At 34.6% G+C, this 26,901-nt stretch overlaps 1 protein-coding gene across 6 annotated transcripts in view; it reads left to right on the top strand.

Moving 5' to 3' along the window:
* LOC142319300 (2-acylglycerol O-acyltransferase 2-like) overlaps window positions 1–26,901 on the top strand; it is a 67,690-nt gene that overhangs the window by 18,347 nt on the left and 22,442 nt on the right. For 5 of the 6 annotated variants that reach the window (XR_012755169.1, XR_012755166.1, XR_012755168.1 and 2 more), the window contains exons 2-6: window positions 5,468–5,704; window positions 17,056–17,321; window positions 21,354–21,531; window positions 24,391–24,590; window positions 26,505–26,675. Coding sequence is in view for 3 of the 6 variants with exons in the window: in XM_075356439.1 (XP_075212554.1) it covers window positions 5,481–5,704; window positions 17,056–17,321; window positions 21,354–21,531; window positions 24,391–24,590; window positions 26,505–26,662 (1,026 nt within the window). In the remaining 3 variants the exon portion in view is untranslated. Of the gene's footprint in view, window positions 1–5,467; window positions 5,705–17,055; window positions 17,322–21,353; window positions 21,532–24,390; window positions 24,591–26,504; window positions 26,861–26,901 lie in introns of those variants that run through there. The other variant, XM_075356425.1, reaches the window with a different exon arrangement.

The raw sequence follows: 26,901 nt of genomic DNA, 5'->3' as shown, positions 1-26,901 counted from the left end.
CAGCATTGTTTCATTTTATCGGATCCTTGGATTTTCTTTAACACCTTACAGATAAGTGTATGGAAATCATTCGTAAGTCACATTCAGTGAGTCACTGAATGTAGCTTTGGCAGTTGGGCAGTAAATTAAATTTTGGCTTAAAGACATGTTCCACTGGAGAAAGTAATGAAAAAAGTTCATATACACATAGGTCTGGAAAAACTTTGTTTTCGAGTTACGGCTAGCGAAAGATTTCGCCCGGATTTCAACTCATCTAATAAAAAGAAGCCCTACTGTAATTTTTGGGACCCAAATTAAGAAGTAAATTTGGTAGATTCTTATGTAATTTGAACTTCTTCATGACTCGGAGTTGGTATCGGCCGCCAAGACGTTTGGCTGATTACTGCAGGGGTATCTGCCACTAGCCACTTTTGAGGTCGATTGTTGAAAAGAGGCGGGCGCCTTCCTTAAACGGGCCGGCTTCCTTTCCGAAGTCGGATCCCATGGACTGCTGACCGAGTTGGTTGCAAGGGAGTGCTGGAAAATACTCCCTGGTGCCGCTTCAACACCGTCTTCAATCTTATCTTTACCTCAGGGGGTATTATATTTTTCACAGTCCAGTTTCGATACAGCAGGATCGGGTCGATCGTGCCAAAAAACGGTTTTGCGGGTTTCCTTACCTAGATGGAGGGAACCACGACTGTAGTCCCACATGGCTTGTTGTTACTTCAGCCAGTCGTCTTCCAGAAGCGTTGTGGGAATTTTCGTGTCACCGCAGAAAAGCTCTATTTGCACTACTCCCGAGGTACGGCAGTAAGTAGAATTCAATGCCAGCTCTATCTTGATGCCTGTGTTGAAATTGGCTTGCCACAGTAACAGCTCTTTTAGCCACAGAAGTATCCGGTTGAAGCTCACCTACTCTATCCAGCGAACTGCGCCCAGAACTAACGCGAATTTCGTGAATAACATGAGTTACTCTGAGTTACTCAGCAATATTGGTAGGAAAGCAACTTCACTACCGGGAGCTAGTCGATGAATGAGTTTTCTCTTCTGCAACAGGAATCGTTCCGCCGATCACTTTGTATTGCCTGGGCCAGGACAGAGCTCTCCTTTCAGCTGCCGTTCGACGTACTCGGCTCATTGCTCAACAGACACTCTGTTCTTGTAGACGAGAGGTACAGTCCTCATGTGCTAGACCGCTGAAGGTTGCCGTTATCACCGGCGGAAATGCTGCACGAATGCTCGCAACCCGGCAGTCAATGTTGTTGGGCGCCTTGTGTGTAGGTCTGTCGGCTAACATGTGGTCGACAGAGGCACGGCAATGTCCAGTCTTCTCGTCCAGACGATCTTCGCCACACGTTGGGCGCCACTTGTAACTTACAAGTTCGGTTACAAGTGGTTATATACTAACCTTATGGTTAGTATTTGTCAATTGGCTCGTAATTCATAACCTTGTGGTGGCCCTAAAAACGGCATATGTTTCCGTTAGCTCTGAGAAGAGCTGTTGGGTCCGGTCTCCGGTGAAGTCGGGGAGAGTTCATTGAAGTCAGACCGGGTTTTTCCTCAGCGGCAGTTGGGTCCCCGCTACAACGTGGCAGTAATGGCCCCCCAGAGCCCCGCAGTTTCGGGTCAGCGTCGGTTGTTCTCGCCGGGGCGGTCCTCCCCGAGCGATCCTTCGCTGGACCGGCTACTGCTGCTGAGTCTGCCGGCCAGGGTGATTGAAGCTTGGCGGGCTGACCAGGCCTGCTGCTCAGGCGGGGATGTTGGCATCCGCCGGGAGGTCCCACGGGATGTTGGCATCCGCCGGGAGGTCCCACGTTGGGGCGGCCAGGGAACTTCTTCTGTCTTCTTCAGGTGGTGGTCGACGATGAATTGAAAATTCACTCGTGTCCGCTCTTTTATTGGACCCTGAGAGTGGTGGGGCGGCAACGCCGCTATGGTGGGAGAACTGCGCGGTCGTCTGAGCGGCGATAGTGCTGCTTGTATCAGCTCGTACGTATACTGGGCGCCAGATCACATTTGACTTGCTACCGTGTTCGTCCGCCGATATTAAATTAGGCATATATGTAGTAAAAATACATATAAATTTATATGTACGTGGTGGGGTGATTCAAAAAGGACTTCTTAACTTTAAAAGCACATAAAAATTTATTGAGGAGGTGACTTACAGATTCGACTGAGATCTCATTTCATAGAAAAACACATCACGTTTGTCACCCAACATTCACTTTGGTTCCATATGGCTTCCATTTGTAATGCGATATACATACAACCTGAATTAGATTTCATTCCAGATTTTAGCCAGCAAAAGGGCGTTACCTCTGCAGTTGCGGTATTAATTCATAGTCTTACCTAAAGAAGATCAGTAGTTAAAAGTGATACATAAACGCGAACGCGATCTTTATAAAACACAAGAATAATCTAGTTGGGTCAAATATGGGGAGCGAGGTGGTATTGCAATCGGACTTTCAGACCAATTCACTGACCTGGGAATCAAGTATCAAGAAAATCTGACTTCTAGGCAGTAGTGAGGTGGTGATCCGTCTTTTTGATAGTTATTGCGTTCATCTTGGCCAAGAAGAAGAATAAGAAAATTTTGAAGCATATCCACATAAACGATATTGCCGCTTGGAAGAAAACAGTTGTTGTAAAGTTTCATGAGAGTTTTTGCTACCCCATATTCGGCAGTTGAGTGTTCACCTTTCCGCTGATGTGAAAACGTTGATTCATCACTAAAATTATATTGTCTAAAAATATATAGTTGTCTGCAATTCTATCCGTCATCTCTACACAAACTGCAGCCGAACAATTTTGCCGTCATCTGTAATGTGTTGAATCATGGTTAGTTTGTATAGCTTCAAGTGCAGTCGTATATGCAGTATGAGTCAAACAATCGTTTGTGAAATGCTAGTTTCACTTGACGCCGAATTGGTTTATTCGGACTACGTGCAAAGCATTGTTCTACAGGCAGCTTCAGGGACGTGTGGGCATCCTGGTGATTTTGTATGTTTAACAGAACACAACTGTCTCAACAAGGTTTGATGCCAAGTGTAAATTGTGTATTGTATGCCTACTAAATGGCTCCCTACAATACTCTGCGAAAATTACATTGAACTCTGCAGTTGCAGATTGTAAATCGTGAAACCAAAACTCAAACCAAGCACGTTCTGCACCAATCATGCAACACCATTACCCGTTTTTTAAAACACTGGTGTCAGCGCTAGTGGCCAAATTCAGTACTAATGACTCAAAACTTGATATGTTTTGCAGAAAATTAAGACCTCAACCGAATCTGTAAATGTTTATATGATTTTTAATTTCAGCAGTCCTTTTTGAATCACTTGGTATATATATATATATATGTTATTTTACTGATAATAGCCTGCGAGTAAATGATGCATTACATTTCATAAGCCATAAGCCACGTGTGTAGCCTATCCATGGTTTCCAGAAAAACCTACCGTGAGAAACAGTGTAATGAAGCTGCAACCTTTGTCTTCTTTATTCTAATTGTAAGAATATAATAACTTAGTCTTTGTCCTGGACTCGTTCGATTCTCATCGTCCTATTGAAGTCTTCAGTCTGGACCTGTACAATGCACATCGTTTTATTAAAGTCTTGGACTCTTTCGATATTATATCGTCCTATTTTATAACACATTAGCATGTACGCATAATGATGTTAACAGTTATCATTTACGATTACGTGTATACTAATTGTAATAATTTAATTGTAATAAATAAAGTTCGTATGTATGCATGTATTGTATATGCCTAACTTAACATCGACGAACGCAACACGCTAGTAACTTAGATGTCGGCGGGAGTACAGTATATAAGTACGTGCTTGCGCAAGCGTCACTCGCACACGTAGCTAGCTGCACACGTAGCTAGCTGACCGCGCAGATCTCCAGTGGTGGGGCGCTGCGGCCCCACCACTCGCAGGCTCCAATAAAAGAGCTCCAATAAAAGAGCATACATCAGAGTGAATCTTCAACTCGTTGTCGACCACCGCCTGCAGAAGACCAAGAAGATGGAAGAAGACAAAAGAAGTTTCCTGGCCGGCTCCTGGCGGATGCTAAGATCCCCGCCGGAGCAGCAGGCCTGACCGGCCCGCTGAGGGAGCCGCTGGGCGCGGACGTTCCTTCCCGCTCCATCCCAACCCCGTATGGGGAAGACCTTGTGACGTTACCGGTCGCCACGCCAACCCCTCTGTTGGCATCTCAGTCATCAGCCAGGCCTCGGTCGGGATGCCACCGCTGTAAATGCCTCTGCAGACATTTGTATCAGTAAAATACATATCAAATTTCGCCTTTACGAAGGCCTCAAACGGACATCTTCACATCCAACCTAACATGATTTCCTCAAACTAACTAACCAAAAACCTTCCCGATCCAGCTCGCATTTCAATATCGCTCGGTGGACTCAGCAGCAGGAGCCGGCCCAGCGTGGGATCGCTCGGGGAGAACTGCCTCGGCCGCGCCGGCGAAAAACGACCGACGCCGACCCGATACTGCAGGGCTCATGGGGCTACCACTATCACGCTGCAGTGGGGACCGAACTGCCGCTGAGGTGAAGCCCCGTTTGATTTCAATGGACGAGCCGCAACTCTCTGACTACAGCCGAGCCGACTTCGCCGGAGTCCAGCTTCCGGAACCAACAGCTCTTCTCAGAGCTAACGCAAAAACGGACCTTTTCAGTGCTATAATATGGTTTTAAGGTGCCACGTGCCGTCTAAGCCATCCGGCGACAAAAAAAAAAAAATATATATATATATATATATGTAATTTGTATTCATGTTCTTCTTACGGTGTAAGTGCACACTAAGAAAGGATTTTTGAAATTCCAAGTTTAAACCTTTTATTTCTAGATAACAAATGAACATATTTGTGGTCACGTATTAGTGGTATTTTTCGAGTGACGCTAATAACTGGGCAAAATACATTTTTGCCCAGTTATTTTTAAAATTTTTAAGATGGAGGCAGACTATTATGAAACCCGCATTCTACAGAGAGACCAAACTGTTGCTATGAAGAAATTTGAATGATAGTATTTTAATCCATTAAGTAAGGTTTAATTTTTAATTATTATTATTTCCACAAGCAGAAGTTTAATGAACACAATGAAATCTTGGGGCAAAGCCCTTACCAACTAAACCTACCCTGACCGCGATGGGAAACGAGATTACGCAAGTAACCGTTATAGGGCAGGCGAAGCCGCCAGGTAGGTACTAATATATAAATAAAATAGCTTCCTATGATCTACATTATGGAAAATTAAATATGTGGACTTGGTCAGTTCCCCTGAACAATTCAATTATTTAAATTAGCCAATAAATGTTTTCATTTGAAAAATTTAAAGTTCATTGTAATCAATTTAGAAACTGTTTTATGGATATAAAAATTGATATTTTTAATATTAATTTTTATATCCACAAACTAATATAGTTTCAAATAAGTATGTAATAATGTAACTTATTGTTTGTGCAGGTTACAAGAAACTATGCAAATACTAGGAATACAATTTGAACCCCTTCAAGTGCCACTTGAACAAAGACTTCAAACACTAGCTGCTGGGGCATGGTTCTGCACAGTTGCATTTGCTAATCCAGTAGGTTTTATTTCAGCAGCATACCTTATTTTATACACAAAATTAAGGTGGATTGTTATAATATATGCTTTTTGGATCATTTGTGACAGAGACACTGCAAATAAGGGAGGGAGAAGGTAAGTGTGTATTTATAAAAATTAAAAGAAAAAGAAATTTAATTACAGAAAGATCTTCATCTTTCTGTAATTAAATTTTAAATGAAGGATACATGATCCTACATTTTAGAATTATAATTGCTGAAATTCGGAATACTTTTGAATTGATAAGCTTAAGTCCTTATCAGATCAAAAAACTTGGTACGTTATTTCAATAAATATTTAAATAAATTATACCTCTTATTATTCATGTATGGAAAACCCTGATGGCTAACCTGACATTGCATTCCTTATAAATGTACATAACATTCCATTTTCCTACTTGATATCGAAGATGGAATCTCCAGTTTACAACATTTCATTACATATGAAAGTGGGTGGGATCAGGTTTCACAGCAAGGGAGCGAGAACGGAATCCTTCTTCCGGCTTTCCCTGGTGATGAATTTTTCCACAACTAGATGCGCATCTCTAAACAGCCGTGCGGTTAGACAAGTAATCACGTACTACGGCCTGTAGGACTACGGGAATATTGTGCCGTTCCAACTCATAGAGACAGAACTACAACACAAGAAAGAAATAAAGATTGCCAAACATATTTACAGTCGGCGCTTTCCACCTCGGCAAGAGCATTTAATCCTCGCTGCTAAACCCTTTCATAAAGCCATACTGGCCTCGATTTAGAAAACATTTCGTATCGATGTTTTCCCAGAGCCTTTACACAACCAACCTTCCCAGCAACTTACCGATAACCGGGAAGTGGCTAATGGGTCGATAACGGGTTTAATGAGTCGATAACGGTCGACCTCACTTGGATCCTTTCCTGCTTTTCAGAGCACCCTCACCAAAGCCACCTTCCAACAAGTCGGAAAGCAACCCCAGCTAAGACACCTTTAGAACAGCCTGCTAAGCGCCTCTCTTATGACAGGCAACAAATTATATAAAATATCCGGGTCAAGTTGGTCAATCTCCGATTGCACTGGAGAGCACGTTCAGTAACTTTGGCCGGTAACACGAATTCGTCAGCTGTCAGGGGTTGCGCTGCAACTCGTCCATGGAGTCTTGCCAAAACTTGAGTTTGGCTACCTTGATGGCATGAACGTATTCATTACGGACGCACCGGTAAAAACGCAGGAAATCAGCGTGCACATCATCCACGATAATCCTCGTTAGGGGACGACGCTGGTACATTCTGCGCCCGGATCTCACTTTTGCGCGTTCAGGTCAGAGGACCACCACTTTTTTAGGTCCGCCGCCTGCGATCAACAGGCACCCTCCCGAATGCGAAGGTCATAACGGCTCCTGGCACTTTGATCAACGGACAGGCCCAAGGGTCCGTCCATTGGTTGTGGCCGCCGTATGACCCTATCGCAGCCAGTCTTGATGGCCCGGCCTAATTGTTCAGCCATCAATTTCACCTTTTTGCTGTGCTTCATGCGCCATTTCAACCCCTGTAAGGCAGCCGCGCACACGCGCCGCAGCCTGAGCTGATCCAGGTTCCTTAGGTTATAGCGACCCGTTTCGGGAGCTCTTAAAGGCTATGTAAGCGATCTTATAGGTTATAAGCCCTATGATCGCTCACTCTGGCCTCAGAGCTAGACAGTCCAACTACGTTTACTTCTTAGCTGGTCGCCCGTCACCTAGTTGATGTCGATGTAACTTTCTCCCAGTTCGCAAAAGATAGTCGTAGGTTGTTCTGCCTCGTTAAGCAAGTAGAGGTTCCTGGCTTCAACAAACTGTATGAGACCAGCGCCTTTGGGATCAGTGAGTGGTTAGTGTCCAGAGTAACCAGCACTTTGATGCCCGGGAGACCCTCCAGAATCCGCCCAACTTTCGCCAACAAGTCATTGATACTCCATCCAAGCTGGAAGTTTCCTGACATCAGTACAACATCGAGCATACCCCTCGTGACTCGCACGACGGTAATTGCTCATCAGAAAACTGAAGCATCCAGAAGACACCCAACGAGACCGAGCCAACCACGATCGCAGAGAGCGGCCCGTTCCTCACGAGAAAGAATAACATAACCCCGTGGAAGCCGACCACCCTATCTCTGACCGTGTACAGCTCCTGGACCAAGAGGACCTCGAAATCGTACTCCTCAAGAATCCTCATGGCTTCATTGGTGGCCGCTCGGAACGATGCCGGTTTAACTGTCCCAGGCGCAAGCGTTCGATATGGTGACGACCGTCCTCGAAAGCTTCCCTCAATTCAAGCGTCGCCATACGCCGTATTATGTACGATCTTCGCCCAGGCTATGTCGTGTGACCTGCATTGTTTGCAGGTCACACACCTGCAATACGAGACACCCGGTGTCTCGTATCTAAATCTTCTTTGCTGCCGGACCACCCTGGTTCCCTTGAGGAAGTTCTCCGCAACCATACTCAATGCTGGATTTTGGCTGTGTATTGCCTTGAGGATTTCGGGCTCTCGATTTCCTCTGCTCTCGTTGCCCTTGGCAAATCCTACCGCCTCATTCGGTCGTTCTAAAGCATATGACCAATCACAAACGGCTACTGAGCCTCGAAACAGTTTAGCGACCAGTATAAATAGCTACTCGAGCTTATCTAACAGCGTGAGAAGACTAATCGCATACACCACCGGCTTAAGTGTCCCAACCGCTCACTTGACATATATGCTAAAATGGATAAGTGCACCCTGTCAACTACAAAAAATATATATTACATCTATATATTAAAATTCGTTTAGACAGCAATTCGCTGCCACGCCTAGGTTGCTGAATGCCAGCAAGTGTCTGTCCACCATATTATAGCGCTTGGAGCCTTAATTGGCTGGTGGCCATATATATTTCTATAGGTTAGCTTCCCTCAGCAGTGCAGAAGGAGTCTTTTCCCCTTAGGTAAACTACTGATGTCGGTTGAACAAAGCAATCACATCAAGGAACTCCCACACCGTCCGAGTTGGCCATTCACCGCTGTGAGTGGCCAACTTTCCCCTTGACCTCTAAGTTCCAGTGTGGCCAGATCTCTGGCCCCCAAGAGCAGGGCAGTCAAACATCAGGTGTTCATTTGACTGGACCTCCCCACAGACGCACAGCTCATCAGCTGCCAGGCGGAACTGAAACAGATATTGGTTTTAATTAACATGGTTGGTGAGCACCTGGCTACTCGTTCTTAAAAATGAGCTTGAGACATACCACCCCACAGATCCTGTATAAATTTATACAAGGATCTTCCCTTAGTCATGGTGTGCCATTCCAGCTGCCATGCATCCATCACGAGGTTCTGCAGCCTCTTCCGCAGGCGGGAGATGGGCAACTGAATGAAATTTAGATCCGGTGCATTGTGATCGCCGTTCCGCTCCGGTACTGGCCCGGCTTGAAACCGCATCTCAAATACCTCGGCCTCCCGACCTCTTCGCAATTTCCACATGGCTGCTCAAACTTTCACCACTAAATCGATTCGGAGAGCCTTTCCCAATACGGTGTAGCCTCATAGGAGGTCGCAGAACACTAGAATGAGTGAGTATATTAAGATGATTAAAATGGAAATGACATCATCATGGATGGACGTGGCTCTTTCCATTTTTGTATAAACAAGTTTAAACATATACGCTTATGTTTGATATCTAGACACTGTTAGTAATTTCTTAAAGAAAAGCAATTTCTGAAGAGAACATAAAATAAACTACACGCAAACTTTTTAAGAATAAAAGTATTACTTATAAGATCAGTGTTCAGTATATTTTATTCACTTCACCTACAAAGTAACATTCAAGGGGATCATAAAGGTTATCTTTGGTCACTAATCCTTCCTCAACACCAACGGAAACTTTTTGTTGGAAAGAATCATGTCAAGAATTTTCCACCTCTTGGTAAACATTTATTAAATTGGATAAATTTAAATCATTAATAGAATCAAATATATAAAAGCTGCCTTTTTCCTAGCATGAGTGAATCATCCAATCATCTTTATGCTAAAATTACCCATCATTTATATTTATATTGGGTCATTTAGAATCAAAGTAATACTTTCCAATAAAATTGACCAAAAAAAAAGATAGGTGTCTGGGCAGAAGTAATGATTAGGAACAATAAGTTCCTATCATCTCTAGATTTATTTTCAACCCAGACTGATTGGTTTGTGAATTTCAAATCCCTTCTTTGCAATTCGACACCATTCTTTACAGCCATCAAGGCATCCCACATTTTACCAGTTTCAGCACAATCTGTTTCAGCCTATCTGTTTGGAAATACTCAGTCTTATTTAACTATTATTGAATACAGTTTCTGTTAGGGCTATAATATTCTATAACTACTGATGCAAAAATTTTCTCCAGCTTTGTTCTAAGTCTCCGCACATTCGCTTAAAAAATGTTTTATTCCTTATGACCCATTAATATTAGCTATGTTACCCTCCTCCAGGGTTCTACTCTCTTTAATATTGTCAACATTAGAGACATCCCTCCTCTGGGGTAAGGAAGTACTAATAATATTTTGGATCAAACCTCAGAGACAATGATTTTATAAAAGCCATTAGCAACAGAAGCATAAAAAGAGATGCTGATGCTCTCAGAGATTTTAACCAAATTTTCAACTTGTATAACATCAGTAGTGAACTTAAATCTAGTAACTGTTCTAAAGTGAAATTTAACCACCGATAAATTTTTCTCATCTATACCAAAAACAGCTTTCTCATTTACTTTAGCCAATGACACTAATTCTTTACTTACTTACAGTAGCGTAGTTATAATTAAAAATAAAATTTAAATCTATTTTTATTTTTATTTTTTTATGTTGACCAGTTTTCGATTCAGTGTATGGCAGTTCATTACTGTCAACATATTCAATTACAACTGTGGACTCAGAATTAGCAGTATAATTACATCCATACACTAAACAACAATAGCAAGGTATTGTGTCTTCTTCAGTTACACTCATGTTATGCGCACACAGAATCTTACATTTATTTTGTCACTTTCCATTATGCATGGCACTATTGGCAGCAGGCCCAGTCACAGTATTATTACTAAGATTCCTGAAAGCTTATGTTTCAATGAGCTCTCCAACCTTAACTTTTAGTGATTTGTTATCCTTGTTTAACACCAATAAGTAACTCTAAAAATGCAATTGTTCCATGGAGATATTCAAATCTATTAATTAAATCTCGTAAAGCCTAGAATAATAAGCAGCAGACTTTTGCAATTAACCCATATCAAGAAAAAAGAAGAATAACATATCAGGAAATGTTATGTTTAAATGTCTAAAACTGGGCTTGCATGAATGTGGTGATGGACACAAACAATTTTTGTAAATATTTTCTGACTGTCCTTGGATAACCCCCAAAAATTACTCCATAAGTCAACAATAAATATACCTAACCATAATACACCATTAATAAGAGGGCTAATAAATGGTATCCCAAAATGAAGTGATATTTTTAGTCTGCATTTTTTTTATACTAAACCAGAGTAGAGATTTTTATACACTTATCAGTAAATATTGACATTAAATTATGGAAAAGTCCACACTTGAATAACACACGTTATTCAATAACACATTTTTATCAATAAAAATGGTGAAAATTTTACAGAAACTGTTCCCAAATTTGGTATCATAATGCATTTTCTTGGTACATCATAGTAAATTTAATCAATAAATTAATCAATAAGTGTTAGAGAAAAATCAATCCGTCATCGCAGTCAACAATCAAGCATTTCCACCCCTTTGCATTCTCTTCCAGATAGAACTTCCAAGCTAGGTACCCCATAATACTTGAGCTTTTGAATCAGGAGAGAATGGTTCACTCATCCAAAGCTTCGGCTTTTTGAGATCATAACACATCTATGACCCTCCAAGACCTGTTAAAGTAAAAACAATGCAAGATTAATTGCTCCAGTGGTATTTCTATTTTTACGAAAACCAAACTGGCTCTCAGACAATAGTTTATTATCCCCAAAATGATTAACTACTCCAAGTGCAGGACTTTCAGAAATTTTAGAAAAGTATGACAACAAAATGATACAGAGTGAAAATAATTAAACTCTAAAGGAGAACTTTTCTTTTTCAAGACAGGAATAATTTTAGTGTATTTTAAATAATCTGGAAAAACTGCCGTTTAAATGAGATATTTATTAACAAGGTAATTAATAAACATTTAAGGTTATTAATTAATTACCTAAATCAAGCTAATTTAAGGACTTCTTATAAACTTACCACATATTTTTATAAGAAATGGAGAATTATCATCATTGTCAATAGATTAGTTAGAAATTATGTTACACACTTCAAACCCAGAGATCAGTTCGAAGTAATCAGTTGTTTGTTTTATATAATTTGGAAAGAAACCCCTTATGCAAAGTCATTTAGCTTGCAAAATTTTTACGCAGAATGGTTGCAAAATCTTCATTAAGAGGTTCATTCGACAGCAATAGTAGAGAAATTTCATTGTTCTTTCCAGTTAAGGCAGTTATATCCTTCTCAATGCTCCATGCAGCTTCAGTCCTGTTAACTGAGTCAGCAATCCTTTGGCCATAACAGAACCTTTTAAGAATAGAAATGCATTTCTTTAAAAAATGTATATACATACAGGTATACATAATTTATGAAGAACTGTTGGTAACATAATTTACGTAGTTCTCATTTCTTATTACAGATGCATAGATTCCAGTTGTTATCCAATCTTTAGCATCTTTAACACTTGTTAATTTTTTTTAGGTATATGAGGAAATACATAAATATTAAAATTTTTTTTTTTGTCTTCAGTCATTTGACTGGTTTGATGCAGCTCTCCAAGATTCCCTATCTAGTGCTAGTCGTTTCATTTCAGTATACCCTCTACATCCTACATCCCTAACAATTTGTTTTACATATTCAAAACATGGCCTGCCTACACAATTTTTTCCTTCTACCTGTCCTTCCAATATTAAAGCGACTATTCCAGGATGCCTTAGTATGTGGCCTATAAGTCTGTCTCTTCTTTTAACTATATTTTTCCAAATGCTTCTTTCTTCATCTATTTGCCACAATACCTCTTCATTTGACACTTTAAAAGCTTCTAATCTTTTCTTCTCAGATACTCCGATTGTACAAGTTTCACTTTCATATAAAGTGACACTCCAAACATATACTTTCAAAAATCTTTTCCTGACATTTAAATTAATTTTTGATGTCAACAAATTATATTTCTTACTGAAGGCTCGTTTCGCTTGTGCTATTCGGCATTTTATATCGCTCCTGCTTCATCCATCTTTAGAGATTCTACTTCCCAAATAACTAAATTCTTCTACCTCCATAATCTTTTATCCTCCTATTTTCACATTCATTGGTCCATCTTTGTTATTTCTACTACATTTCATTACTTTTGTTTTGTTCTTGTTTATTTTCATGCGATAGTTTTTGCGTAGGACTTCATCTATGCCGTTCATTGTTTCTTCTAAATCCTTTTTACTCTCGGCTAGAATTACTATATCATCAGCAAATCGTAGCATCTTTATCTTTTCACCTTGTACTGTTACTCCGAATCTAAATTGTTCTTTAACATCATTAACTGCTAGTTCCATGCAAAGATTAAAAAGTAACGGAGATAGGGAATATCCTTGTCAGACTCCCTTTCTTATTACGGCTTCTTTCTTATGTTCTTCAATTATTTCTGTTGCTGTTTGGTTCCTGTACATGTCAGCAATTGTTCTATCTCTGTATTAAAACCCTAATTTTTTTAAAATGCTGAACATTTTATTCCAGTCTGCGTTATCGAATGTCTTTTCTAGGTCTATAAACGCCAAGTATGTTGGTTTGTTTTCTTCCTTCTACTATTAATCTGAGGCCTAAAATTGCTTCCCTTGTCCCTATACTTTTCCTGAAACCAAATTGGTCTTCTCCTAACACTTCTTCCACTCTCCTCTCAATTCTTCTGTATAGAATTCTAGTTAAGATTTTTGATGCATGACTAGTTAAACTAATTGTTCTGTATTCTTCACATTTATCTGCCCCTGCTTTTTTTTATCATGACTATAACACTTTTTTGAAGTCTGACGGAAATTCCCCTTTTTCATAAATATTACACACAAGTTTGTATAATCTATCAATCGCTTCCTCACCTGCACTGCGCAGTAATTCTACAGGTATTCCGTCTATTCTAGGAGCCTTTCTGCCATTTAAATCTTTTAATGCTCTCTTAAATTCAGATCTCAGTATTGTTTCTCCCATTTCATCCTCCTCAACTTCCTCTTCTTCCTCTATAACACCATTTTCTAATTCATTTCCTCCGTATAACTCTTCAATATATTCCACCCATCTATCGACTTTACCTTTCGTATTATATATTGGTGTACCATCTTTGTTTAACACATTATTAAATGTTAATTTATGTACCCCAAAATTTTCCTTAACTTTCCTGTATGCTCCGTCTATTTTAACAATGTTCATTTCTCTTTCTACTTCTGAACACTTTTCTTTAATCCACTCTTCTTTCACTAGTTTGCACTTCCTGTTTATAGCATTTCTTAATTGTCGGTAGTTCTTTTACTTTCCGCAATATATCGTCTGAAACCCAAGGTTTTCTACCAGTTCTCTTTATTCCGCCTAAGTTTGCTTCTGCCATTCTTCTTCTACATTTTCTACCTTATCTTTTTTACTCAGACCTCTTGCGATGTCCTCAAAAATCTTCTTTACCTCCTCTTCCTCAAGCTTCTCTAAATTCCCCCGATTCATCTGACACCTTTTCTTCAGGACATTTCATATCACCAAATTATGGTCGCTATCAATGTGTCTGCTCCAGGGTAAGTTTTGCAGTCAACGAGTTGATTTCTAAATCTTTGCTTAACCATGATATAATCTATCTGATACCTTGCACTATCACCTGGCTTTTTCTAAGTGTATATTCTTCTATTAAGATTTTTAAATTGGGTGTTGGCAATTACTAAATTATACTTCGTGCAAAACTCTATAAGTCGGTCCCCTCTTTCATTCCTTTTGCCCAGCCCACTATATTTCCTTCCTTGCCTTTTCCAATGCTTGCATTCCAATCTCCAACTATTATTAAATTTTCATCTCCTTTTACGTGTTTAATTGCTTCATCAATTTCTTCTTATACACACTCTACCTCATCATCATCATGGGCGCTTGTAGGCATATAGACGTTAACAATCGTTGTCGGTTTAGGTTTTGATTTTATCCTTATTACAATGATTCTATCGCTATGCGTCTTGAAATACTCCACTTAAATACTCCGTTCATCACGAAACCCACTCCTGCCTGCCCATTATTTGATGCTGAGTTAATTACTCTAAAATCACCTGACCAAAAGTCGCCTTCCTCTTCCCACCGAACCTCACTAATTCCTACTACATCCACATTTATCCTATCCATTTCCCTTTTTAAATTTTCTAGCCTCCAACCTTTTTTAAACTTCTAACATTCCACGCTCCGACTCGTAGAATGTTATTTTTTAATTTTCTGGTGACCCCTTCCTTAGTAGTCCCCACCCGGAGATCCGAACGGGGGACTATTTTACCTCCGGAATATTTTACCAAGGAAGGCGCCTCCATCATTACTATTTGAAAATGCAGAGAGCCACATTTTCTTGGAAAAAAAGCAGCTGTAGTTTTCCATTGCTTTCAGCTGCGCAGTACTCAGAGGAATGAGTGATGTTGATATGGCCGTTTAAGTCATTCTGACTCATGCCCCTAACAACTACTGAAAGAGCTGCTGCCCTCTTTCAGGAATCATTCCTTAGTCTGGCTCTCAACAGATACCTCTCCGATATGGTTGCACCTTCGGTCCAGCTACTCTGTATCCCTGAGCACTCAAGCCCCCTCACCAACGGCAAGGTCTCATGATTCATAGAGGAGGTTAAATTTTAATAACAAAATAAATTGTTTTTTTTTTTTTTCTATTTCAAATTAAATAAAAATTGTCAGTTCTCATTCTGTAAATATGAATTAATGAATGTATCATTTTCTGAAAAAGTTACTGTTTTAAAAAAATTTCTCCACTTCTTAGAATTTTTACCCAGAAGATTTGAACTGACATTATCTAATTTTAAGTACTTGTGCTGTATGGTTTGAAATACTACTCTCATGAATCTCAGTTTCACAATTAACGTGGCAAAAACTGGATAAAAAAATACAGTGGGATGTGATTTTATGGTATAGTTACATTTAAGTGAAGGCAGTAAATAGTTGTTACATCCAAAACCTCAGCACGAATTGGATTACATTACAAAATAATATTGTAATTCTCACCCAAAATAATATAAAAAGAAGGATACTTAAGGATGTGTTTCCTGCAGTATTTAAGGAGAAAAACATTTTGAGAAATATTTTTAAGATTTAATTTTCCTTACCCCAGAAGTTCTATAAATAAACTTTACAATAAATGTGTATTTTTGCAATGGTACTGCAACATTCAAAGATAGCTTTCATACATAATCCTTTAAATTCATTCTAACAAGCTTCATCCTTTTTCTTAATAGTGCATGCATAGTTAGCAACCAATAAAAAAATTTCTTACTTTATACAATATACAAAGACTATCTTCTCTGGCCCATTGTTCATTTAAACATCACATCTGAGATACAGCAAGTTGTGAAAGGAAGATATTGAACTCATCAAACTTGTTTGTTTGAATCAACCCCTGTGAATTAAGATCCATTATTTTCAAACTATAAACTTCATCCTTGAGACCAGGAACCTAAGAATCAGAAGTGGAGAAAACCCATCTAGTGGTAGATTTTTTTTCACACTTCCTTCCCACCTAACTGTAAAAACATTTTTCCCCAGAATTTTCCCAGATAAATTATATTACAATTTTTGAAGGTTACTCATTAAACTAAACCTAAATGTATCAGGCGACGAAAATCTCAGAAAAGGTGATGGAGAGACCAATGCTCCCAGAGATGACTCACTGTACTTTTAATACTTTCAGTATTAAAAGGATGAGTTCAAAGAAGACATTGGTTTGAAACTGTTGAGCAATAAATGAGTGATTTTTCTGCTAAGAAGTTTTTTGATGTGAATTTCTTATGCAGCATTAGCTGCACCAACAAAAGCACCAATAGAATTATAAATAGGTACCTTAATACTAACTAAATTACAAACATATGAAATCAATTTTTTACTTTCCTCCAGGTAAGAATAAATAATAGCCACATTCTGCTTTAAAATGACCAGTAATAAGCTGATCACTACATATATATCAGAACCAAGGAAGCATCTCCACTGATATTTGGTTGCTTTAGTGTTATATCATAATACTCAGATGAAACTATTAGTTTTTAAGGAATCACTTTTTTAATTTTAATTATTGATTTATTGTAGAATAATTTTTTATTTTGACAATTTTAGTTGTACAAACTTTAAACCATATGAAATATAAATGTTCCTATTTTCAAATTTTATATTTTTATTATGATAGGATTGAATGGATACGTAATTGGATATTTTGGGACTACTACAGTCGGTATTTTCCATTGAAATTAATAAAGACTGCTGAACTTCATCCTCAACATAATTACTTACTAGTTGTTTATCCTCATGGATTGCTTAGTTCTGGAGCTTTTGGACATTTTGCAACAAATTCAACCAATTTCAAAGATATATTTCCTGGTATAAGAACATTTTTGTTAACTCTTAATATTCATTTTTTAACACCTTTCTATCGTGATTTAGTTCTTGGTATGGGTAAGTGAGGCTTTTCAAAGTTTTATTACATTAAAGTATCTTTTAATTTTACAATTTCTATTTGAAAACATTTCAATTGTAATATATAAATTAAAAAATTAAAATAATATCTGTTCACATAATATTGAATTATGTTTGTCATAACATCAGCATATTTGTATATTGCTGATTGCAAGAATCCATGTTCACATAATATTGAATTATGTTTGTCATAACATCAGCATATTTGTATATTGCTGATTGCAAGAATCCATGTTCAGTTAACATGATTAAGTTAATATGTTAAGTTAACATGTTCAGTTAATATTGTTTTATTAAACACAAAGCTCAATAATGAAAAAAATTAAAATCATAAATATTTTTTTTATCTCAATGACCATCGGAAGGTATTGTATTGCTTTAGAGGATGAGATGAATGTTTTGTAGCATGTGAAAAGGCCATGCCTGACCGGGATTTGAACCCAGGACCTCCAAATGAAAGGCAGAGATGCTACCATTCACACTACAGAGACTGGTGCTGCCTCTTACTTTGAACACTTGAATATCACTTCCTGAGGATATTCTGTTCTTTTTTCTCAAGCACTTGTGTTTGCTAAAGATATTAAATTCTTGATCATAATTGTAAGAATACCTTTTTATTCAAATGTACATACTCAACTTTTGTGTGAAAAATTTCTACGTTAAACCTTCTTTATCATCATACTGTGACCACTTTTAACCAGGTACAGTAAAACATCACTTTTACAGAACTTGATTTGGCTGACTTTACAGATTTTTTGTGTCAATCTTTATGACTTTTAATAAAGGTATTTTGACTTACTTTAGTATTTTTTAAAACTTACCTAAACTAATTTATTAAGATTATTTAAATGATTTAAGTGTACTTTTCTTATCAAATTATATGGTGATAAATATAACAGAATATATAAAAATACTTTTTCTCCATTTTCTGACTTCTTGAATTTATGGTCTGGTCTTAGATACAGTTGAAACTTTATTTAGAGTTTATTTGAAAGTACTCCATTACTTACTCTTGTCTTGACTCCCTTAAATCTACTAATTGTTAGAATAAATTTAGCCACACACTTGTCTTTTAAAGTCATTACTTACAACATGCAGTTTTACATTTAATAAAATGATGGTCTGTTATGCAAACACCTTGATAACATTGTTCTTGTCTTCTTGAACTATAATCAGTATCCTGTAATCATTTCAACATTCAGATTATAAAAATAGGTTACAGGTTAAAAATAGGTTTTATAGGTTAAAAATATAATGCTGTTTTTCCTCATGAAGTTTTCTGCTAATACTGCCCTGAAATTCAATAAATTTTTAGACTATTCATAATTATATACCTGACTTATAATCAACAGAGGAAAAATGTTTAAATTACCCTAATAAAACTATTTACTTAAGCAACTTAAAGCAATAGTTTAATAAAAACATCTAACTGAAGCCAAATTAATTGATATTATGACAAAATGACAAATTATGAATTTTAAAAAATGAATTGAAGAAAAAAGAAAAGAAAAAATGAAGAATACGGTTTGATTTCTAAATTTATGGAGTAATGTTTCCTGAAGATCTTTTGGATCTTTAAATCAACTCCTTAATTATTCATGTGTAGAATTTGTATGAGTGAAATTCTGTGGAACATCAAGCTCATTCGGAAGGAACAGTCACATCAGATATCAAATGAACACAATTGTGTATAAAATTTTAAGGGAAGTCACGGTATCCCTTGGGCGTAAAAACTTCTTGGGGTTTTGTGTTTCTGAATTCTATGAAATCTTTAGGGTTAATTTGAAACCAAATTTATGCAATTCTGAACATTTGGAATTTTTTTTATGAATGCATGTTTGTACAGATACTAATTAGTTGAATATAAAATTGGTATTTTTTGTGTCATGCAAAACTACGTACAGTATTCTTTTTTTTAATTTTGTCATACTTTTTTAGTATAATTATGTTATTGTTTAACTAACCTCACTTTTTATTGAGAAACAATTTCTGTACTTTTAATTCTAGTTTCCTTCATGAAGTGAGTTTTGAAGTGATAATTTTTAACTGTGCGTTTTGTGAAGTGATACTATAAAACTCTTGTCTTTTTCTTTTGTGAATTTATATTCTTTTAAAATTGCCCAGAGTTTCTTAAAAACCATTTAACAAAGCCAATCCTCACAAGTGTTCCTAGAAAAATAAAACATTTTTTTTTGGACTCGGTAAGAGAACTTCAGATGAAGCTCAACATAGTTCAAGCAGTACACTACAAAAAAATACATTTGACTTCCTTGCACACCTATTAAATAAATAACATTCCCACATTTTTTTTTTAATGAAAAGTACATAAAATTTTATTTCATAAAAACTTTTGATTTTTTTTGTTATTGAATTATTATTCATCTTAAATTTTTTTATAGTGAGAGGTTAATACTTATTAATAAATCAGTATATCACGGAGTTTGTTAGAACTTCATCGGTAAAAGGCAACAAAGTCAACGAACTACGTTTACAGTTCTAAACATGACCTAACCTAACAGTGAAATAAAAAAATAAGCGTGAAAGCATTATATTTCAGTTCAATTAAATTATCAATAAAGAATACTTTCAAAAATTAACCTCTAATTTTGTTAGAATTTGTCATTTTATTCATTTTTTTAATATACCTTTACGAATTGCGCTGCTAGATAGCAGTATTTGATAGTACAAAATAGCATACACAAACTAGATAATGTACTTGTACTTGAAATAATAAAATTTAAAAGAAAATATACTTACAGCTTGTTTTTATAGTAAATGCTGGTATGTAAATGACAGTACTGAAGATGAAACAATTTTTTTAATTCCCATCACTTCTTTAAAAAAAATAATAAAAGTATTTGTTTACAAAAGATTATATTAGTCTTATTAATAAAGGAAAAATATGATATGATGAAGTGAATGATATGATTATCAACAAAATAAGTTGGCAGTGAAATCCAATTTGTTTATTGTAAGGCAATAAATTGTAATAATAAATACATAAGACAACAATCAGTAATTCATAAAAAGAATAATCTAACAAAATCCAGTAATATTCAAAAAAATTACAATAAAAGTTGTAAATCATATGGTAAGAATCTTGCAGATAGCTTCTCCTCAAAATTCAAAAATTTTTAGCTGTTCCATAGTTTAAGCGTTCCATATAATAAGCAAAAAAAAAGAAAAATTTGTTGCAGAACTTACGAGCCTGATTTCATTTATATGTAATACATATTACATTTACAGAAATAATACAATTCTTATGATTATTCGTTGTTTAGTAAATGAAATTGAGTAAAAGTTTTGTAACATATATTAAACATGTATTTCTTTTTAAACAAAATTCTAAATTAATAACAGGTTTTGATAATAGAAATGTAGTTCTTACCTTTTTTGATATCAGTATTGTAAAAAGAAGAACAAGTCTGATTCAAACCAATATGCCTACCCCTTATGATCCAATTATTTCATTAATTAAAATTTTATTTGGCTATAACTTGAACCAATGCAAATAAGTACCACTTATGTATATCGCTGAAAAGCTCTTAACGAAGGCTTAATACTCCAGTTAAGAAAAAGTTCAAAATCCAATTTCTTTTGGATTTTGGGCTTTATTGGACACTTTTGGTTCAGTCAATCACAATCAAAAGGAGAGGTGCACAACTTGATGTTACAACAGACCTAAATCCAAAATTTCAACATCCTACTGTTAATTGTTTTTGAGTTATGTGAGATACATATAGACATCACACCGAAACTAGTCAAGATGGATTCAGGGATGATCAAAATGGATATTTCCATTGAAATTTGGAAAACCAAAATTTTTCACGATCATAATATTTCCTTTACTTCGTACAAGAAAGTAAAAAGAGAGCTCATCAAAAAAGAACTAGGTGGGCTCTAGTTTATGAAAACAAAAACTGACAAGTTTTTTATAAGAATGTTTATTATTAGTTAGATTTTTAAAAAAAAATAATTAAAAAAATATATAATACATTAATCCTGTTTTAGGAGGATGTTCAGTGTCAGAACAAAGCATGATGTATTTGTTGGATAAGGATAAAAAAAAAGGTAAAGCATTAGTCCTCATGGCAGGTGGTGCTCGAGAATCTTTACTTTGTCAACCAGGAACTTATAAAATAATTTTACAGAATAGAAAAGGATTTATCAGAATTGCCTTACAAACTGGGTAAATCAATACAGTTGTATAATATTAGTTAAAATAATAATAAAGTAAAAATCTCCTTTAATTTTAAATCAAACAAACAAATTCTGAACTAATTTTACAGCTGATTGTGTAACCATCATAAAAATGAACCAAGGAATATATTTCACAGTCAAACATATTGGTATTTTATGTATTTTAAAAGCATATATTTTTAATTTAATATAAACATCTGCAAACTATTTAAAAATTAAATTAATTAGAGTATTTATCTCTTGAGGCATTTCTTCTGAATGAATTAACTGCTTTTAATGAAACGCCCTAGCTGATTTGATCTTGATCTTGATCATACCTAGTCTTGTAATGGTTAGAAACTGTTTGACATTTTATTCTACAATTATTAAAGCTGTAATTTAATGTTCTTCATAGGCAACTAAAAATTTCACAGAACAATCTTTTATGTGTCTAGCACCAGCTAAATGATCAGCAAGGCTACTTTAGAGAAGTTAAGATCTCAAGATGGTGTAAATTGGTATAGCTTAAAAATTGCCTGGCTTGTATGACAATAGATAAACTGTACATCATCATAGAGACTTTACACATATCCTCAGATGTAAGTTCTTATTCATCTCCAGTGGAAATTTAAAGTAATCTTTGATATTTGATACATTTTTTCTTCAGTAGAATGGATTAAATCATAATTATTTTTCTTAATTCAATAAAGTCATAAAAATGTCTGCTGTTCTGGTAATAATTTTTCTTCTGATCTGCTGAAGAATTTTGGAGACCAGAAAAACTCAATATGTTAAATTACACCTTGGCTGTTGACACATTACATTAACTGAATTTCTCTGAATCCCTTTCCACAAATTTCCTTCTTACAAGATAATTTTCTTTCTTTAGCATTTGAATTGGATCAAACAAACCAACTACGGTAATAGCAGACAACAAACTGTAATCATTAGTAATAATGCCCGATGTTACAGCAGCAACAATATTTGCTGCTACAGGAACTCATTTCTACTCAGCAGTAGAAAATTGTGCAGTGAAATTGTCAGGTTTAATTCATTTATCATTATCATTTTCTTTTGTAACTTTATTTTTTAGCCCAAAAATTATTTTTTTCATTTGATGAATATTGAAAATATTTCAAATTATAATATTTTTATAAGTACTAGACCTGATGTTTTAAAAAACCTTGTTTGGTCAGAATTAATAATAATTTACATGAATAAACTAACTCCTTCAAATTTAATCTATAATGTTTATAAAATTAAGATAAAACTCAAAAATAAAATTCTTATCATTACCTTCATTTAATAAGTTTTTCTTCTAGTTTGATTTCAGAGTTAAAAGATATTTGAGGATGCTTATATATTTCTTTCTTTATAGCTGTTACTGAAATTGAAACTAAAATTTAGTTCATTTGAAGAAATATTGAAACTTGAACTTTATTCTTAAGATGTTTGCAAGTTAAATTATTTTGGAAACTTTTGAGTTATTTTATCATAAATGTCTTTTCCCTCTTGAAAACTTTCTAGAATCAAGGAAAAGATTTTTTTTCATAACTTTCTTGTAATTTTCAATGTATATAAAACTATTTTTTCCGACCCTTTACATCACTGACATCCTTTTACATCAGCACTTTCCAACCACTACATCAATTGGATAGTGAAACAGAGAAGGCTGCTTACTCACCCTTATGAGAAAACTAACATCCAAAAGAAATTATTATGAGGAATGAATAGAAAAAAACATTTCAACTCATAAAAATACATTCTTTCATCAATATGAAAGAGGTTTATGGATTTTCTGACCAAAAATTGCATGAGACCAATAACATTTATAAATATATTATTTTATTTAAAAGATTAGTATAAAGCTGTACATTATTGTTTCACATTTCCATGGTAATTAATGATGTTAAGAATTGCAATTAATTTATAATGAAAGAATTATTTAAATTATCTGCATAAATTACTTTATTTAAATTTTTTTGTAATATACATACAACTACTATGAACTGTGTACTTCTCAAACTTGACAATTATTTTACACCAACTAAAAAACAAAATTAATAAATGTTTTTAAACTTTTTAATAAAAGGAAGTATATCCTCTTATGTGTGTATGTTCTTTACATTCAAGCCTTACATTTTACTAATTCCTCAGTTGTAATGATAATGTTTTTTTTTTTTTTGAGCATTACACCATTTACCTTTCATTCACAATTTTCTTCATTATTTACTATTTTCTGTTTATATTTTTTCTCCTTCTGTCTCTGTAGATGCGTTAAAATGTTATCTATTCTTAAAATTAATCCTTATCCTTTAAAATTTTACCCAAGTTAGTCAGTGCAAACTTGTTTAACTATACAAATCACACTTTCACTCCTTTGCGGCTGATTATACGAGTAAATCGCAAAAGCGCACCTGCATATACAGTGGAATAAGGTAAGTTATCTTACTTTATTTAGTTTATACTTAGGTTGATCTAATAAAATAAATATATTGTATAAAAAAAAAATTACGAAAAATATGTATTGCAATTTTTGGAGAAAAAAGCAATGGGGAATGTCAAAGTAGAAAGAAAATCAATAAGTGACCTTACACACCAATGTTTTTCAAATAATATTGTAACAGTTCTATAAATTAAAAAAAATTTGTCATATCACTTCACTAGAAGTTTAAATTCTTTATTAAAAGTTTAAAGCTCTACTGCAAAAAGACAGATAATACGAGAATAGTACTGTTAGGTGGCAGAATCTGATATTAAAACACCATTCACTGGATTCCACCATAAACAAAATGTAAAAATGAGTGTTTTACTTTTAATAAGTGCAAAATGAAATTACATCAATTTCTCTTAGTGTTCTTTATTTCAGAACATCACTTGTCCCTGTTATTTCATTTGGAGAACCAGATATATTTGACCAAGTGCACAGTGTCCCAGGATCCTGGCTATCGTGGTCTCAAAATTTAGTGATGAAACTAACTGGATTTGCTCCATGCGTTCCTATTGGAAGAGGACTATTTCAGTACAATTTTGGATTAGTACCTAGGAGATATCCGATTACAACCGTTGGTAAGTTATTAAAAGCTGATAGTAAATATGAGGCGATTTTAACGAGAACATAAATACACTTGCAACATCAACAAAGTGCAGTTTATTTAAAACTTCTTTTTAGCTTCTGTTTTCATCTTTTATTAAACATATTGAATTGGCTGGTATCCAAATTTAATTCATAACTAATTAACTGATATTGTTTTTATATTTATTTCAAAACTAGAACCAAGATAAATCAATAAAAATCACAGTGTAGAGATTATTATGCAATCAGTGTGTAAGGAATGACTTTTAATCTATTAAAACTTAGCTATTAATATGTTTTTACTTTCCTTGTTAAAATACTAAGTAATTAATTTTTAATCTAATTAAATTTTTTTTTAATAATTACATTACTAAGTTTTTAATTTCTAAGTGATTAATTTACTAAGCGTATTGGTGGGAACATAGAATGTAAATTATGTAGTACGAAAAACTTTACACGTGACAAAGTTTTGAATCTGAAATGTTCAAAGGCTGAGACGCTAATATTCCACCATGGAAATTAGTAATTACTGTATATTAGCAATTTGTATAAATATTCATAACAAAAACAGTAGATCAGTTATAAACAAACTGCAATACCAAGGTAAATTTCTTAGTTAAATCTAGTTAATAATATCATTTTAATGAATTAAAGTGAAAATGAATGACATTTTATCATGTTCTATTAAAATTTTACACCAGTTATAAACTATAATAATATTTTACGTTGATTTATGATTTTAAATTCATATGATCAATGTTAATATAATAAGTGCTGTTAAGTCAATTAACAACAAACATACTTACTAGATAACGTTTACTTTTAGATAGTAACGTGATTTGTTAGTAATAAAGTAAAGCTGGCAAGTGTTTTTTATTTATCAAAGTATTAATCTTAATTGTAACAATTACAAGAGGTGCACTGGTGCCGGAACACTGTTCTGGTACTGCTTTTTGAGAGAAATAAAAAATTCCCTTTCACATCAAAATTTGTTTCAAAGTCTAGCCTACATTTTATTTTAACATAAAAAATGTAATCTAAATTATAAATATCAGATCATCCAAATGTAGTCCTTACTTTTGGACATCTGTGGTCACACAGTGAAAATGTCACTAAAAATCTAATTCACAATAAAAAGTAAAACATTAAACATGAAAAAGGTAAGTTTTACCAATGTAAACATAAAAATTAATTTACATTTTACATAAAATAGTTATGTACCTGTACCTATCTACCTATAGCTGTAGAACATATTCTTAAAGAATATAACCAGCCTGTAGCTATAGACCATATTCTCAGGAATATGGTCCATAGCTACAATATGTCAGGAAATACGTTTTATATTTTTTTACAAAATCAAACATTCTGGTACTGGAAAATTTTTATAAGCACCCTTAACAATTATAGTTAGAAGTATATAAACACTTTTATTAGATTTAATGAAATTGTATATAAACATTTGGGACAGGTCAAGTAACCCACTTTGTGAACCAGTTATCTTGTGGTATAAAACATATGCATTATTCTTAGCATATATATTTTTTTAAATACATACTTTTTATTATTTTTTATATTAAAAATCAATAAAAAGGAATTTGGAAAAATATAAAAAACAAATATATTGAAAATATGTCAAGCATGTTATCTTTCAAGGACTTAGATGAAATTTATCTGAACATGATTTTCACTTCTTTTTTAAATTAAAACAAATTTTAATAAGTTTGATGTAAGTAAAAATTTTAAAATATTTCAATATTTTTTTTAATTTGATGTAGTTATGATAAAAAACATAATTATGTTATTATTTTTACTGCCAAACGTTTTGAACAACATTATCATCAAATGAAACATCGCAATTTCTAAATTAATATCACAGAAAATAATTATTGTTCATTTTCTTTTTATAGTTGGAAGCCCAATTTATGTTGAGAAGAAAGAGCATCCAAATGACGAGGAAATTGAAAACCTGCATTACATATTTACTAACAAACTTATTGATCTATTTGAAAACAATAAACATAAGTATATTTCTAACCCTGATGAAACTTCTTTAATTATTTTGTGATCTATCTTCAAAAGTAAGTATATAAATTATAAATTATAACTACAATATTATTGTACCAGTATATATATTTATGAATTATTGTTTTCAGGTTTTTGCGTATATTTTACTTACGACTATTTTCGATGTAAAAATTATTTCTTTTTTATAATATTCTTATTTGCTATGAGTTGTTTAGAAATAAAGTTGTATGCAAATTAATCTAAATACAGTTTATTAATACAAAAATAAAATTAAAACCA

Source organism: Lycorma delicatula, chromosome 1, assembly GCF_047948215.1.
Source record: "Lycorma delicatula isolate Av1 chromosome 1, ASM4794821v1, whole genome shotgun sequence".
NCBI lineage: Eukaryota > Metazoa > Arthropoda > Insecta > Hemiptera > Fulgoridae > Lycorma > Lycorma delicatula.
Note: the sequence above shows the minus strand (reverse complement) of the source record. Positions and strands in the feature narration are given on the sequence as shown.